The sequence below is a fragment of the Otolemur garnettii genome, unplaced genomic scaffold, assembly GCF_000181295.1.
Source record: "Otolemur garnettii isolate 467f Iridium unplaced genomic scaffold, OtoGar3 scaffold00092, whole genome shotgun sequence".
Classification (NCBI taxonomy): Eukaryota; Metazoa; Chordata; class Mammalia; order Primates; family Galagidae; genus Otolemur; species Otolemur garnettii.
This window is the reverse complement of record NW_003852487.1, coordinates 5,522,497-5,539,250: the sequence shown is the minus strand read 5'-3', so window position 1 is coordinate 5,539,250 and position 16,754 is coordinate 5,522,497. Positions and strand designations below refer to the sequence as shown.

At 52.8% G+C, this 16,754-nt stretch overlaps 1 protein-coding gene across 1 annotated transcript in view; it reads right to left on the bottom strand.

Moving 5' to 3' along the window:
- PRKAR1B (protein kinase cAMP-dependent type I regulatory subunit beta) overlaps positions 1-16,754 on the bottom strand; it is a 151,564-nt gene that overhangs the window by 18,032 nt on the left and 116,778 nt on the right. Inside the window, exons 7-9 of the mRNA XM_003795462.2 lie at positions 14,178-14,336; positions 3,920-3,980; positions 946-1,067 (exon numbers count right to left, since the gene is read on the bottom strand). Coding sequence (XP_003795510.1) covers positions 946-1,067; positions 3,920-3,980; positions 14,178-14,336 — 342 coding nt within the window. The remainder of the gene's footprint in view (positions 1-945; positions 1,068-3,919; positions 3,981-14,177; positions 14,337-16,754) is intronic.

The window sequence follows — 16,754 nt, the reverse complement described above, 5'->3', positions numbered from 1 at the left end:
ATAACTGCTCTTCAATGAGAAGCCTGGTGAAGGCTGCTGTGTCCATCACAGAGCCTAATGTTTGTGAGTCGTGTGTGTCCTCACCTGTGACCAGCCTCCCTGCTCCACTCTAGTGTGGACACATCAGGTCACACACGGTGCCCGGGGGCTCCCTGACACCACATAGCCTAGACTCGGAGAATGTGCTAGCTCGCTTCTGGTGACACCCTCCTAGTCTTCCCAGCAACCCAAGGTGATAAGATGTATTCCTTCCACAACCCTCTGCTGCCCATGCTGAGGATGTTTCAGGGACAGAAGGACATGGCATGGTGCAAACTCTACCATGCCGAGTATCCTTCTGGAGAATGGGCCTAAAAGACGCAAAGGTGAAATCCTCCTTGCCCTAGAGGACCCAAGTAGTGGGAATGAGCCACCCACACAGTTCACAGAGCCATGGCAGGTCATGCGCTTGTGCCTAGGCTACTAGCAGGGAGGCTCTGCTCCAGGTCTCTCCCAGCATTAACCCCTGGAGAGAGGGAGCCCCCATGGCAGGCACAGGTCCCCCCGGGTTTCTCACCATGCAGGTTTTGTATCTGCCACAACAAAACTGGCATTTTAGGAAGAGCCTCAACACATGAGGACAGAAGGGATTTGTGGTGGTGAAGTGTGAGCCATTGCCCATCCGTTCCAGGAGGTGTTCAGTGTAGGCAGGCATGGGGGACGAGGGGTGGGGTCCTGCAGGGTGCAGGGTTGGGGGTATGGAGTCATGGAGGGCACTGGGCTCATGGAGATTGTGAAGGTCATGGGGGCATGGAGTTATGGGGTCACGGGGGTATGGGGTCATGGGGAACATGGGGTGGGTTCTTTTCCGAAGGAAGGTATGTTTGGAGTGTAGGGCAAAAGCAGGAGGGCAGGTTCACCCAGCAGTGGTACGCTGGGAGTGTCACCATCCCTAAGCAGACCCACCTCAGTGATGATGAAGAAGTCATCTCCTGGCTCCCCCTGGACTACAATTTTCTCTCCATCTTCAAACTGGACAGGCTCCAGTGCATCAGCCACAGTCAGGCGCTCCCACTTCTCCAGGGACTCTGTGACAGGAGGACAAAGACAGGGTCACCAGGGGCCCAAACCTGGCCACCAAGGTCAGCACAAGGCTTTTCTCAAAACTCGTCCTCAGGAAACACCTGGGTGTTAGCTTCCTGAGATGAATGAAGAAGCAGACAGCAGCCAGGGCCACCAGGCCAGCTCCCCGCAGCCCATCCCATAGGCCTGGCTGTGCTGACAGTGGTTAGATGGGACAGTGGGGGGAAGGAATGGGGACAGTTTCAAATCCAACACCTGCAGCCGACTTAATGTGTAAGTAATAGGGGCTGAAAATTGACTCTAGGTTAAGTTAGTCTGAAAATACTTTCATTATGTTCAAAAGAATAGAGCTGCCTATATTTTTGCAGATAAGAGTCCCTGCTAAGCACTACGGCTACTGAGTAGCTTAAAATAACTCTGAGTGGTGGAAGCAATCACCCATTCAAAAGGAACACCACTCTTCACAGACTGTTCCAAGAACATGGAATGTCATTTATGTGGCACTATCAAGGCAGAGTATACCTTCCATTGTTTCAAGTTAAAATATTTCATTCTAATGCCAAGTTTATTTGCAAAAGTTTGCAAATTCATTAAATCCACCCTTCTCTTGCCTTTCCTTCCCTGTCATTATCTATCCCTAACTCTTGCAAGAAAGAATAATAATGGTGAGACTTTTACAAGAAAATAATGATCACCTGATTAACTATTTCTTTTTGGCAAAATAAACTTTTCTGGCCAGAAGCTAAAAATAAAAAGCAAAGCATTTATTTTAGATTGCCTGTGACCAGCCAATTAGGAAGAAGATTTCTCTCCTTAAACACTCCTGCCAGTAACACACACACAAAGGACAAAGCTCTCACAACCCTGGGGCTGAGTAGATGTAGCTTGGGGAAGGGGTGGGGCTGCCTGGTTTGTGTCCCAATCCCAGGCACGGCAGAACTTCAGCCTGCACCTTGCTGCTACAAAATGCAGGTCACTTTTAAGCAAAACTATGGCTTATGCTTAGGAGAAAATGGATGCAGAATTGGACTGGCTACAAATTCAGAGCATTTCGTTTCTTGGTTTCCTGATAAGGGCAGTGATAAAAGGCATTTAATTTACAAGTCAGTTGCAGTTAGGAAGTTAATTTCCACATATTTAATTAGCAAGTGTGTTTTCTGACATTTGAAATCTGTAGTATTCTAAGGTCTAACAAATCAAGATTAGCAACAGCGTTATTTCCCTACAGCATAAACCTTGAGTGAAAACTGTCAAAAGAAACTATTATGTTGGGGCTGGGAGCAGTGGCTCATGCCCATAATCCTAGCACTCTGGGATCTGAGGCAGGAGGATCACTTGAACTCATGAGTTCAAGATCAGCCTGAGCAACATAGTGAAACCTCATCTATACAAAAAATAGAAAACAATTAGCCAGGCATGGTGGTGCATGCTTGTAGTCCCAGATACTTGGGAGGCTGAGGCAGGATCACTTGAACCCAGGAGTTTGGGGCTGCAGTGAGCTATGATGATGCTACTGTACTCTGACTAGGGCAACAGAGTGACACTGTGTCTAAATAAAAGGAAAGAAAGAAAGAAACTGTATGTTGAAAGATGGCAACTTTTTGGCCTTAATTTTTTAAATGTTTCAAGTCTGTGCATATTTCATTTCATGAAACACAAAACATCTGGGGGCATTTTTTTTTTTTCAGTTTTTTGCCAGGGCTTTGTTTGAACCTGCCACCTCCGGCATGTGGGGCTGGCGCCTTACTCCTTGAGCCACAGGGGCAGTTCATTTTTTTGTTTACTAAAAATTCGGAATGCCTTCAGAATCTCTATGTTTACTAAAAATTCAGAATCTACCACATGCAAGTGGTAGATTCTACATAGGGAAACAAGGTGACACAGGCTGTGAGAGTCTCACTTTTAATGGTCAGTCCCTTTTCTGAAAGGCATTTCCCACACTGCACTGTGGAAAGTGAGCAGAGTCAATGCAGGCAGGTGACCCAGAAAGTACCTCTCTGGGGTCAGTCTGCAGCTGAAGGATGAGACAAAGCCAGGGCATGTAAACCTGTCCAGAAAGGGAGACCCCACCACGTGGGCTCAGGGGGGATCTTGCAGCTTCACCCCTTCCCATGCGGATTGTGCTGAGTTTGTGAAGCTTCTGGTGCTAGGGGCTGACCCTGATGTTCATCAGAAGACAGGAGAACCCTGAGGGCCCCAGTGCACAGTTGCTGTTGCCAAGTTCCTAGTGAGGGGACAGATGCCAAAGTCCACAGCTCAGGCTCCCTCCAAGGCATCCGCCTGCCAAAGCCAGTCACGATGCATTGTCCCGCCAGTTACTTTTGGGGGACTTTGTGCAGCTAATGGTGACTGAGAGGGAGAGGGGATTACAGTCTTGTTGTTATTCCTCCGGAAGGCCGTGGAGAAGCTGGTCACACTTGGCAGCTATTGCATTAATCAAAGGAAAACAAAACGGGCGGACAGGAGGCTAGGCGGGAAGAGTGTCTGACAGGCCTACAAAAGCCAAGACACAGAAGAAGGAAACAACTTCCAGCCCGGGCCTGCCTGCTCCAAGTTGCAGTGCCTGTCTGCTCAGCCCCAGGAGCAGGGAGAGGGTCTCACCTGTCACTGTGGCGGCAGCGAGACCACAGTTGTTACCATGACAGCATAATGAATGAATGACTCTGGGGAAGCGCTGACATTTCAGTGCCTGGTGCGCTGGCATGTGAGAATGCATGAGCGCGCACCTGTGTGTGTCCCAAACTCGCATGGTACCAAGAACTCACGAGCCACAGGAGGAATGGGAAAACAGCCAAGGTGGCTGCAGGTGCCCAAACAAGGCAGAAGAGGCCACGCCAGGACAGATGGGGCTACTGACCTAGGATGGACACCTTGCTCAGGAATTCCTCATACATCTTGCGTTTTCTCAGCGTGCTGCCCTGTTAGAGAGAGAGGAAAACAGGGAGAAAGTGGGTATCCAAACCTGAAGCCTTCTGACACTTACAGGTGTCCCCGCATTGTTGTGAACTCCTAGAGGGAGACCCTGTAAGCACCTTGAGCCCTGAGTGCCCCTGCAATGGCCAGGCATCTGTGTGAGCTGCCATGCTTCCCACACCTGGCCCCAGCCCCTAGAAGAGACTTCATTTAGGTTCCTAAGTGCCTTGGCTGGCAACAGAGGACCCACCAAGCGTGGGCCAGCCAGAGTCCTGTGCCTGGATTTCTGTCTGCTGCAGGGTTGCTCACTGGCTGGGAGGGGGAATGCCAAGTGCTGTCCGCCCCTTGCCTACTCCAGAGCCCCTCGCCCTCTCCTCATTTGAAGAGAAACAAAAGTTGACACACAGAATTGAGTATGTGATGTGGGAGAGAGGGTGCAGCTGACCCTGGATCCAGATATGCCTGAAGCTGGTCTATCTGCATCCTTCCCAATTAAAAGAACCAATAAATCTGTCCCCCTGCTCCCTGCCCCACTAAAAGCATGCTAGATAATGCAACACCAACAAACAGGGCCCTGTCAGCATTATGTGAATTAGAAATTAGAATATACCCTGTTAAGTAGGATTAGAAATGTGAATTAGAAGAAGGCACCCCAGCCAGGCATGGTGGCTTATGCCTGTAATTCTAGCTCTTTGGGAGGCTGAAGCAGATCACTTGAGCTCAGGAGTTTAAGACCAGCCAAAGCAAGAGTGAGACCTGTCTGTACTAAAAATAGAAAAATTAGGAGGATCTGGTAGCAGGCGCCCGTAAGTCCCAGCTACTCGGGAGGCTGAGGCAGGAGGGTAGCTTGAGCTCAGGAGTCTGAGGCTGCAGTGAGCTATGATGATGCTACTGAAACCCAGCCTGGGTGACACATTGAGACTCTGTTCCAACAACAACAACAACAAAAAAAGGCACTTCAAGCACATGTCTCAGCAAGCTGATGGATCCTTGTACAAACAAGAATGAGGCCCCACCTCTAGGCAGTCAGCTCCAGCCTGGTAAGTAAAAAGCAGCCTGGATCTCAGTCCTTCTTGCCTTCTGTGCAGTACCTTTGTACAGTGTGCAGACTCCACAACTGCAGAAGGCAGCCATGCCAGTGAGTATATAAAGCATTACATATTCAGAAAACAGAGGACAGACAGTCCACTGAGAGCAGCAAGCCTAGTCTTATTAAAATTCAAATGGCCTCATCAACTGATGAAGGCCACAAATTTGAGTAGTGAGTACCCTGGCACTGAATAGAATCCGGAGAGGTAGTATCTACCAGTGACAAAATTTTTCTGTGACCTTTGATCAGCCATCACCTTGGTGTAGAGGTTGAGGGGAGGGACCTACTATGCAGAAGGTACCCCTAAGTTGGAGAATAGGTTCAGGGTCTTAGGCACACCTCTCCTCATAGACCTTGTGACAACCCTGGGAGGTGAACACATCATTATCCTTCTTTCCAGAGGAGGAAACTAAGGCTCAGAGGGGCTGAGTAACTGCCCTAGGTAGTGATCATGAACCCAGGAATGAAAACCCCAGAGTTGTGCCAGCATCTCACCTGTCGCACAGGGATGTGTTTCGCCACTTCCTGATATGCTATTTCTTTTTTTTTAGACAGAGTCTTACTATGCCACCTTGGTAGAGTGCCATGGTGTCACAGCTCACAGCAACTCAAACTCTTGGACTTAAGCGATTCTCATGCCTCAGCCTCTCAAGTAGCTAGGACTATAGGTGCCTGCCACAATGCCTGGCTATTTTTGTTGTTGTTGCTGTAATTGTCATTGTTGTTTAGCAGGCCTGGACCAGATATGTGGCTGATGCCCTAACCACTGAGCTACAGACGCCGAGCCCTGATGTGCTATTTCATGTGTTCCTATAGCACCCTGAGATTGAGAACCATGTACATGGCACCAGGTCCTCCCATCAGTGCTTGCAGCCAGCTGGCCAAGCTCTGACACGAGTTGGGTGTGCAGTTTCTGAGCATGCCTTTCTCTCCTGCTTCCTATTCTTTGGCATGTGGAAAGAACGGGTAGAGCCCCAGCAGACCTCCTGGGCCCTTGTAAATAGGAGGAGCAACCAAACAAGAGAGGTTCTGAGCCCACAGAGCAGCACACCCACTGTTGACAGCTATTTTCAGGGTTCTTGGACATAAGAAATAACTCTTTGGTCTAAGCCCTGTTCTCTCGAGTGTTTCTGTTATGCCTGGTATGGCGGCAGCTCTGTGACGGCCCTGGTGTTCTCAACCTATGTGGTCCTGTCCACAGTGAACAGGGTTGACCCGTGCAACCAAGAGGACATTAAAGAATAATGGTTTAAGATTTCCAAAGCAAGAGGGTAAAAGACACTGTGGCTCCTGCCTAGCTCTTGTCTAAAGTGCTCAGCTATGGAGAGGCTCTGAGGAGAAGCAGGGCGACCTGCAGCACAGAGACACCCCTTGGCCACCAAACCTCCTGACTACCCTGGGGAAGCTCCAGCCAGGGCCACTGCTGAGAAACTGTCTGACAAATGTTATACTGCTGCCATAGGCCACTAAGTTTGGAGAAGTCTATTACTCAGTGACAGCCAATATGTCCGTTTAACCCCAGTCCTAGGGCAGGTGGGCTAGCATAATGCCCACCCTGCAGCTCTCCCAGCTGCCTCTCATCTCACCTGGCCATCACTGAGGTCAATGATGCCCCTAGGACCCCTACTTGGCTCTTTCATCCTTTTGCAGCAGCAGGACCCTTGTGGTCCCTGGTCCTCACAGCCAAACTGGACTCAGGCCCTGTAGCCCTCTGGCCGTGGGCTAAAGTAATGTTAAGAAGACCACGATGGGGAAAGAATCAAATCTGTCTCCCTTCATGTCCAGAAGACTCTGACAGCCAGAGGAACCTCAAATGCCTATTGATCTCCCCAGAAGAATAGAAATCACAGTCAGACCTCAGGTGGCCTTTACCATGTGCCCTGTGGGCAGTGGGTACAGCAATGCTGAAACGTACAGGTGTGCTCAGGTGTATAGGGGTGTACAGTCCACAGCTCAGATGGGCACAGAAAAGGAGAAAGCCCAGAGGTGAACACACTAGAGAAATATGCCCAGAGGTGCCCCACTATGTCAGGGGGACAAGGGCTCTGTCCTGGCCTGTGCCTGGGGCCTACACCCACCACTACCCCTCCCTATCTCTTGATGCTACCACAATCAAAGGCAAACTTCGTGTTGTGGCTTTAGTCTCTGAAAGTGGACTCAGTTGGGTACAAAGTATACCAATGTGCCCTTTAAAAAGGGATCCTTTTAAGGTGTTGAAGGAGACTCCACTGCTAGGAAAAGGGAGGCCACCGCAGGAGCCCCCTGCATGGCAGGGGTGGGGCAAGCAGGCCCCTGACGGGAGCACAGTAGGGGTCTCAGGCCCACATGCTCCCTGTTGGGTTGGGGCCGGAGCAGTCCACTAAGGCAGGAGGACCCTGCAAGAGGGGCAGGAGAGGGTGGGGTGCGGGGTCTTCTGGAAGGGAAAGGGCTGGGGGGAGGCTGGACCAGGGCATATGAGGCCAAATGCCTGTCCCTAGAAAATATGACAAAAATGCAAGTGGCAATGAAGTGGGGGAGGGCTGGCTCGAGTGTCCCATGGCACAGCCACCACTCCCAAGGGCTAAACCAAGGGTTTTTCCATAGTTGCTTATTCTAGACCCCAGTGGTGAGGCCGACCTTTCCCATGTGTCTCAAGCTGCCCAGGCACAGGCCATTTCCGGTCCCGTGGGCTTCCTCGCTTGCCTCTAAGTCTCCCTTAATGTCCAGAAACACAGACTCTTGGAGCCAAGACTCCCACTCATAGCATGGAAAACCAAACCTGGCCAAGATACAGCCCTGATGAGGGATGAGGACCCTAAGGATGCCCCACCCACCCCAGCCTCCTAGAGCCTCAGCACTGATGCCATAGTAGGCATTCCACTTAAGTTGGAGGAGGATGGATTTGCATTTGACACCTGCTTCAGGGAACCTTGGAGAAAGGAGATAACAAAAATTCCCACCCTCATTGGGTTACTGCAAGGACCAAGTCTTAACAAAAGTTCCTTATGCTGCTGCTGATGGTGACAGCAATGGTGATGGTGACGGTGATGGTGATGGTAATGGTAATGATAGTCATGGTAGTGGTGGTTCTTACTGAGGACAATGGAAGAGGCCTGATAGGAGTGACAGCACCACTTCAATTCTAGCCCCAGCCTGCCCATAACTTCTATGCTCTCAGACCAGCCTCTTCCCCTCTGGGCTTTGGGGTCTCTGTCAGGAGAGAGATTGAAGTAGGCACACATTCCACATCTCTGACCTGGGCTCCTCCTCAACTGCTCACTGCTTCACTGGGGCCATCTCCAACTCAGCCCAGAAGGTTCCTTGACTGCTTCCCATGGAGTTTCTAGGGATCATGGGGTTTCAGCCTCAGCTATGTGGTAAGAGACCTCGGCAAATGGCTACTGACTGGCACCAGTCCTTGATAGCCCCCACCATATTCAAGTCTCTTTCTCTTCCCAGGAGGTAATGAGAACAGACAGCTATGACTTGGCTGAGTGCTTACTGGGCACCAGGTGCCTCCAGTGGTCATCTTCTGTATCTGAACCTCAGCCCTATCAGGTGGCCCTATTATTACCACCACTCTGTGGGGGGAAAGAGCCTCAGGGCAGGGTTGTGGCCTACTCACACACTGGGCTGCCAACTGGTGGGGCTGGGACTTGAAATGGGTTGGTTTTGTTTTAGAATGACACTTGCACTGTCCTGGAAACAGCAAGGCCACCTTGAGTCTCCACTCACACCCAGTGTCTTGCCTGCTCTGGAGGAGGCAGAAGTGGCATCCACAGGACACCTACTGTGTGCTCTGCACTATACCACGTATCCTCATGCTTCATCCTCACCTTAAGTTACAGAAGGGCAGCTCAGAGAACCACATGATGCCCAGGCTGCCCAGGGACACAGTGGAGCTGGGATGGAGTTCATGCTCTCACTACCATGCCCACAGTGACATGAGAGTCACAGCCAGCAACGCTCTGAGTGTTCAAGGGCACAGCCATCACTTTTAGACAGGCTTCACTTCAGGCAGAGAGGGTTCCATGCCAACATGGAGAGAACCAGGAACTTAGGGGGCCTGGGTGCTCTCTGCCCTTTTTCTCTGGGTGCCCAGTAGCCAGAAAACAGAGAAGCCTCAGGAGCTTGCTCAGTTATCCACTAGGAACCCGCAGGACACCCTGGGAGGTGAGCTTGCCCAGCCCCATGCCCTGAGCACCATCCAAAATGTACGCACATGACACGTTGCAAAGCTTTGTCTGTCTCCCAAAGCACACTGAGGAGAGGACAGTCCTGGTCAGCATAACTGCCCATGTGGCCACTTGAATCCCAGCCAGGCAGCACTAACCTCACTACTCTGATGTGTGAACCTCCCGCTGCACAGTCCAAGGACCACAAAGCCTGGGAGGGTGGGGTAGGGGCCCCAAGAGACTAGCACTTGGAGCCCTAAGGGCCTGGTGCCTGGAGAGAGAATAGTTCCTTGTTTTGAAAGTCAGTGCAGGGGGTGGGGGACTGGACAGAGAGGGGGATGGGAATGGCAGACCATGACACCAAAGACTCACCTAGGCTGTGGGCATGTGTGTTTTCAGAGCTTAGAGGATGCTGGTGCAGTGGCTGCTATGCACGTTTAATTCAGGGACATGCATGAAGATGCCTGTACTTCCACCTCCCTCAGCTAATAACTGGTCCAGGGATGCTAGAAGGAACTTGGGGGCTGGTTTCTGTCAGGCACAATAGTTCATCTCTGCACCCTCACTTGCTGTCTACATGGTCCTAAAACAAGCACCCACCTCTCGGAGTCTCCACTTTCTCATCTGCACCATGGGGATATCTTGCCACCAGCCCAAGGAGCCCCAGAAAGGTCATAAGCTCACATCCTGGTGTGGGACCCTGGCTGTCTCCTGACCCTGGGCCTCAGCTTCTCCTTCAGTTCTGGGCCAGACCAACACTAAAAAGGCTGTAAACTCTGATTCTGGAATTTTGGAGGTATCCTATCTACCCCCTCCCCAGACTTCCCTCTTTCCAGCAAAAGCCCAACAGGTCCAAGAAAATGTCACTAACTTGGCCCAAGACCATTTATACCAAGATGGTGCAGAAGAACCACTGCAAGTCCTGCACAAGCCTGGCTTCCCTGGCAACACGAGGACTATATCGGAAATGCGCAGGCAGCGAGGCCAGCAGGTCTGCCCTCGCCAGCGAGGCCAGACGGCCTCAGTGGAGCAGCAGGCTCCATGACCCAGCCCAAGCTGTTTTAGATTCCCGCCGGCCATAAAAAAAGGCATTTCTTTTAAAAAATAATTCATAATTCACACTGACTGCCCAGCAATTACGCCCAGCCGGTGGAATGCAAGTATGTTTTGCCCCAGGAACCTTAGACATTAAAGCTTTAGTGCAACTGGCCCATCCATCTGGGTACAGCATGACAGCTGAAGGTGGTTGCCCTGCACCCTGTGGGAGGGGCCCAGCCCTGAGGGCCGCCCTGCTCTTGGGATCATTTTCCTTCTGCGGTCGAGTTTCCTTCCGCAGTTTAGACAGTAGGCAGGGCCCAGCTGGGAGGTTGGGCTGTCTGTTCATGCACTACATGGGCATCTAGAGTCCAGCTTCCTTATCTAGGTGCTAGCTGCTCAGACATAGCATATGCTGGGAGCACTGCAGCATAACAGCTGGTACACTGAGGTGGGCCTTGAGCTGGGTGAAACAGTGCCCTCCATCTCCCTCTATGGGGCTTGCTCAAGGCCATGTTGTGAGAGGGGCCTGGGAGGCCTGGAACTGGCCTCACAATACTGGCCCAGCCCAGCCCAGAGGCATCCACCCAAGGGCATGGGGTCTGGGCCTATTCTGAGCTCTGCCGGTCTGGCTGGTCGTTGAGGTACTAGAAGGACTGAGTATAGAGGGACTGCCCCTAGCATGCACCCCACAGCGTCTCCAGTTCCTACACAGGACCCCACCCCCAGTCCCTGAGAGCAGAGGGTACCTGCCTGCCCCAGGCAGGCAGCAGCCCTTCAGGGACAGAGGGGATTTCTCATAAAATCTGGAAAACTGAAGTGTTTCCAGTGGCCGAGCTGCTGGGCCACTTACGGCTGGCTCTGCCTAAAACTGGGCAGGAAACAGGCAGAAGACAACTTTACCTGGGCGCACAGTGACTGGCAGCACCTGAGCCTCCTGAAAACACCCTTGATGGCTGCCCTTTTTCCTGATACCTCAAAGCTGAGCTGAGCAAAAACTCACACTAAAGTCACAACAGGACTTTGTTGCCAAAGCCAGCCCCACCTTGTGTGCAGCTGTGGGGTCACTGACTTTAGTCCAAGGGCACTTTTGGAGAGTCTAGTGGGGCCCAGGGCCAGCAAGAGGAAAGAGGATTCTCAGGAAGGGGTCAGGCAGGTGGGGTCTCGGCACTGTGGCCTCCCTGAGTGGACACCCACAGCATCCTCGCCCCCTGTTGGTCCCCCCGTTGCTATGACCTCATTTGAGACCCCAAGGGGTTGGCGGCAGCTCAAAGGACCCTGCACGGCCTTGGTGTTTGCTAACAGAATTGACTATGCTGAGAAGCAGAGGAACAGCCTTTATGGCTGTGCTGATTCGCTCAGGATACCCATGAGGCTTTGGTGGATGGGGGCTGGGGGTGACCTGGTTCAGGGTCTCAGGGTGCCTAAGGCAAGAGGGCTCTGGGTGTCCCACACAGCCTCACCTCAGAGTTCTACATTTGTTAGCTCCAAACAATGGGGGCCCCAACAAGGCTCAGGGCAAATATACTCAGAAGCATAGAAGAAAGAAGGTTGGTGACACTGACCCTGTGCAAGTCCCTGCCTGGGAGCCTGGAGCCCACCTTGCTCTGTTTTTCCCTTGATAAAATACAGAGGGGTAGAGAGAAGACATGGACACTGAGGAACCTTCAGAACAGATACCACCAGAGTTCTCCAGGGCAGTCTCAGCTTCACATTAAGTGAATTTGTGGCGAGAACACTCAGAGTGTGACGGACGCGTCCCCATCTACCCAGATCAAGGGCCGATGCAGAAACAGACTCTGTCTTGTAAGATGCTCCCTTCCAAACCAGCCAGGCCCTGGCTATTCTTAGTATACAGGGATCCAAAATTAAAACAGAGGAAGCGCCAACTCCCTCAGTGGTTTGGGAACTTCCCTGAATATAAAGTTCCATCCACAAAAATCCCACAGCCAGGAATGGCATGGTGTGGATGGTGACAGCCTGGGACCAGGTGTGCTGGGGAGGGGGGGCGGAGGCTGCCTTGTTCTCTCAGCATGCTAGGAGGGAGGATGTGGGAAAGAGCGCTCTTCCAGGTGAAACAGGAGTCAACGTGTTTAGACAAAGAGGAAGAATGAAACTGAACCCCCTCCAGAATTCCCTCTCAGGGGGCCCAGGTTCACCTGCTTTGTGCCCTGGTGTATCCAGGGCCATGCAAGAAGCCCCTGGTGCTTAGTAGGCACTCAATTAGTGCTCAGTAAGGGCACCAATGAAGAGCACATGGGGAAGCCCGGTGAGAACGTTGCCCTAAAGGTTGGCTGAAACCCTATACAACAGCTGGATGTCACTGCAGACCTGCTGCCTTCTGGCCATCAAACCCTTGTTCCTCATTCAGATGTCACACTCCCAGAGCCAGACTCATCCTCCAAGCTGGCAGAGCCTCATTCTAAGCCATGCATGGGAACTTCCCCAGGCCTCCCCCTCAGACACCAGGGAACCACGGCCCTTCCTTAGGAGCTGCACTCTGGGCCTTTAAGCCAAGTTATCCCAACTTCTGCAAGCCTGGTTGTGGGTATGGGGTACAGTGTCTAGGTGTGGGACCATCCCAGGGAGGGAGGGGCAGGAGAGGCCAAAGGTCTTCCAGCAACATGCCTCTCTGGGACACCTCCCTCCTCAGCAGCCTGGACCCCTGGGATCCCTGGCCCTGCAGAAAACAGCTCTAAGCAAACTCTCCTGGGGCTGTCCAGGATCTCCTGGGACCTAGAGGTCACTGCTGGGTGATTACAGAGAGCCAAGGAAAAGAAGGAAGGGTGCTCATCAACCAAAGCCCTCTGTCCAGTGGTGGAAAGAGGGGACTGGAGGTGAGGACCCAAGACCACGAGGGGACAGCCAGCCCCATGTGACCAGGCCCAGGACCTCCCAGGACCTGCCTCTGGGCCACTCTCTGCCCTCACCAGAGTGGCTGCCAGCTAGCCCAGAGAGCTGTGTGCAGTGGGCTCTGGTCACTCCTAGGCTCCAGGATGCTCTATGTTGGGGTGAGGCTCTTACGAGGCTGGGGCCTCCCACTACCCCTTGGGACAGAGGCCCCAGCCTCCATTCACAGAGGTCACCTCACTGCCTACAAACACTCCCAGCCTGGGGTCTTTGCACTTGCGCTTCACTGCCTGAGTGCTCTGCTCCCAGAGTTTTGGCTCTCTGGCCTCTGCTCAAACACTGTTACCTTATCAAGGGGGTCTCTGAGGACTTTTGATAAAACAGCAGCTCCTTCCCAACCGTGGCCCTCCTTCCCTCCTGTCTTAATTTTCAGCATAGGACTATCACCATCTGATTTTGCACACACCGTATGCTGTCCCCAGGATGCCAGCCTCTCTGCTGCTCTCTGAGGGACCAGCACCTAGAACAACGCCTGGCAGCAAGTCCATGTGCAGGGAGAGCATGGAGTGGGCCTCCCCTCCCAGGGAAGGTCCTTCTCAGTCCACATGCTCACCCCACTCGGGGAGGCACGTGTGCACAGGCCTGTACATGTGTGTGCAGAGTACACTGAGGCTGCACTGGGCTTCATGTAAGATAAAACCTAAAAGCGTAATGAACAATTCCCCCACACGGGGAGCCTAGGGTGAGCAGAGGCCCCATTGTGTCAGCAGCAAGCTTTGCTCCACAACCTTGGGAAAGGGGCTTCATTCTCAAAGCCACTGATGGTCCAGGATGGTGGCTAGGGCTCCAGCCATGACAGCCATGTTCCAGATAGCTAAAGGATTTCCTCAGGTATCTGCCTATCTTCTGAGAGGCTTACTAGACTTCCCATCTTTCTGCCCATCTCACAGGCTGAATCTATCAGGAAAACTGGAAATGTCTCCTCCAGGTCCAGTCCCAACTTGGATAAAGTTAGGGTCCCCATGTGATACTTGCCCACAGGTGGATCCCTCTGTGGCCAAGGTACCACTCACCATGAGGATGCGCCGGTAGCTGTCCCGGTCAATGCCCCAGAGCTTGAGGTCCGTCTTGGCTTTCACTGTTGCGGCCCTGGGGGTGCCATAAATGAGCGCCAGCTCCCCAAAGCTGCCTCCCTCACTGATGCTGGTCACCCACTCTCCATTCACGTACACCTTAAGGGAACATGACAGAGAAATGTCACATGTAGGGTGACGGGTACTTCCCACACAGTGGTCCCCATTGCTCCCCCACAGGGAGTCCCTGCAAGGAGGGGCACAGCTCCCTTGCTTGTGGGCAGAACTCCCCATACCCAACCTAGGAGCCTCAGTCAGGCCAGCGTGGTATGTGGACAGAAGCACCATCTCATCCTGTTCAGGGCTGCAGCTGGAAGGTATCAGCAGACAAGAGGAACACAGACCAGGACCTGGGGCAGAAGCACCTCAGGGCCCTAGTCGGCATCCCAGCATCTAGCCTGCCTCCTCGGCAGCCTTCAGGTCAATTCCTCATCCACTGTAGACTCAGTGTCTCTGCGCTGCCTGGCAGTGAGTTAGACCCAACTTTCACAGGCACTGCCTTGGCACTCTGTTCCCACCTGAGCACCCCACCCTGCTGCTCCATTCACAAGTTGCCACTCACAGGTCCCAAGAACTCCCTGCCTCCCACACATGCTACTGCAGCCCCAGGAGCCATGCTGACCCACTGGGACAAATCCCTTCCTCTTGGGCCTTCCCCCCTTCAAGCAGCACCCACGCTCCCTGGGCCTAGAGTGTGAATGGGAGCCCTCTGGTTGGCTCTGCTGCCCAGTGGGGCCAGGAAAGGGCCAGGACAAGATTCCTTTTCATGCTGCAGGGCCACCGCCCGCACAGTGTGCCACTATGCACTGACCATGCACGGCCGCATCCGCGCAAGAATGGTGCAAATTGTTTATTATGCAGAGATGGTGCAGATTTGGCTACTATGACTTGACACAATTCACTCTTTATCCCCTCCATGTGTCAATGAGCTTGAAGAATAGTTCCTATTGGCAAAATCATTCCCATTGGGTGCATATCGGGAGAGAATGGATTGCGATGAATCATTCAATAAGTCGATTCTTACTGAAATCAATGACTCATTATCTGGGTAAGAACTGATGCCCAGAGTTTTCTATCTGAAAGAAAATGCCACAAAGGTGATGACCCCCTAACGCAGTGCGAGCGAGGGCTGGGAGAAGTGGAGAGTTTCGAGGGGAACAGAAGTGGCAGCTGTGCAAAGCAGATGCCACTGGAAGCATCTGTGCTTGCCCCACCTGGTTCATCCAGGCTCCATGTTCCTGGAGGGAGGCCAAGAGCTCCACCTCCAGGGCAGGAGAAACACCTGCTTCCCCCCACAGCCCTTAAAGAGTCAGGGGAAAGCTGTCCTCTCCAGAGTGGGGCGTGTGTGCCCCAGACATGGAGGGGGCAGGAGGAGGGAGAGCTTGCAATCCCAGAGTTTTGGAGGTGAAGGGACCTTGAAGCACCTCCTCTGGGATGCCCAGAGCCTGAGCCCAGCCCAGCCTCTCATCTCTAGATGACGCACCAAATTTCCTACATTGTTGTAGAAAACAATTAATGGAAGGACAACTCACACCACTCAGATGGGGCCTCCAGAAATTCCAGGTGACCCATCCCCAAAGCCAACCCCAAGTTCATGTAAGGAACCCAGGCCCACCCTGTTGTGCCTCCCCCCATGTGAGCTTGTGACTGATATGCCTGGGGGACCTACATTGCCTTGGGTGCACCTGTAGAGTGCCTTTCCCCAGCAGCTCACTCATCGCCCCCTTCTAGAACCCACTGTGCTTTTGCTGAGTCATGAAAGCGACATGGGCTCAGGGGACGTGACCCTGACATTTGGAGAGATTGCAAGAGAGGCAGGCAGTGCTGTCTGCCCAAGGAGATGGGTATACTTCTCTTTTTCCTGTAGGGGAATGAGAAAATTGTCCCCTTGAACAGCTGCCCCGGGCAGGGAACAGGATACACCATAACCTGCCAAAGAGCAAAAAGGCTCCTGGAACAGAGGAGGGTATATCTCAGCAGAGCCAGCTTGGAGCAGCCACACCCCCACTTTCCTGGGGCACATCCCCAAGGAGTGGGGGTCTGCTGCTGCAGGACAGGGCTGTGGGGGAGCAGTTCAGATCCCTTTTCCATGAGGACCCCCTTCCTCAGCCTCCAAGGGCTCCCTCTGCAGTGTCAGAGGGAACCATTGTGCAGTCTGTGGACAGGCCAGGGCCACATTGGCCCCGGAGGACAAAGGAGCCATCCTTCTCAGGACACTGGCCTCTGTCACTGCTCCGCACATAGTGTGGGCCCCACCCCAGCTGGTACGCAAAGGGGCTACTTCTTGGTTTGTTTTTTTTTTTTTTCATTTTTTGTGTTTTCTCCTTTTAAAAGGAAAATGGTGGGGGCCTTGGGGCTACATTCATACCCCACAGGAACTACAGTTTCTCACAGAGCTCTGGCCAGCCATTCCCTCTTCTGCTCACCCCTCAGTGCTAATCAAGCACCTGCTTCCTGCACAGCACCGCTGGCCACAAGCAAATGCTCACACACACACATACACACACACACACACAC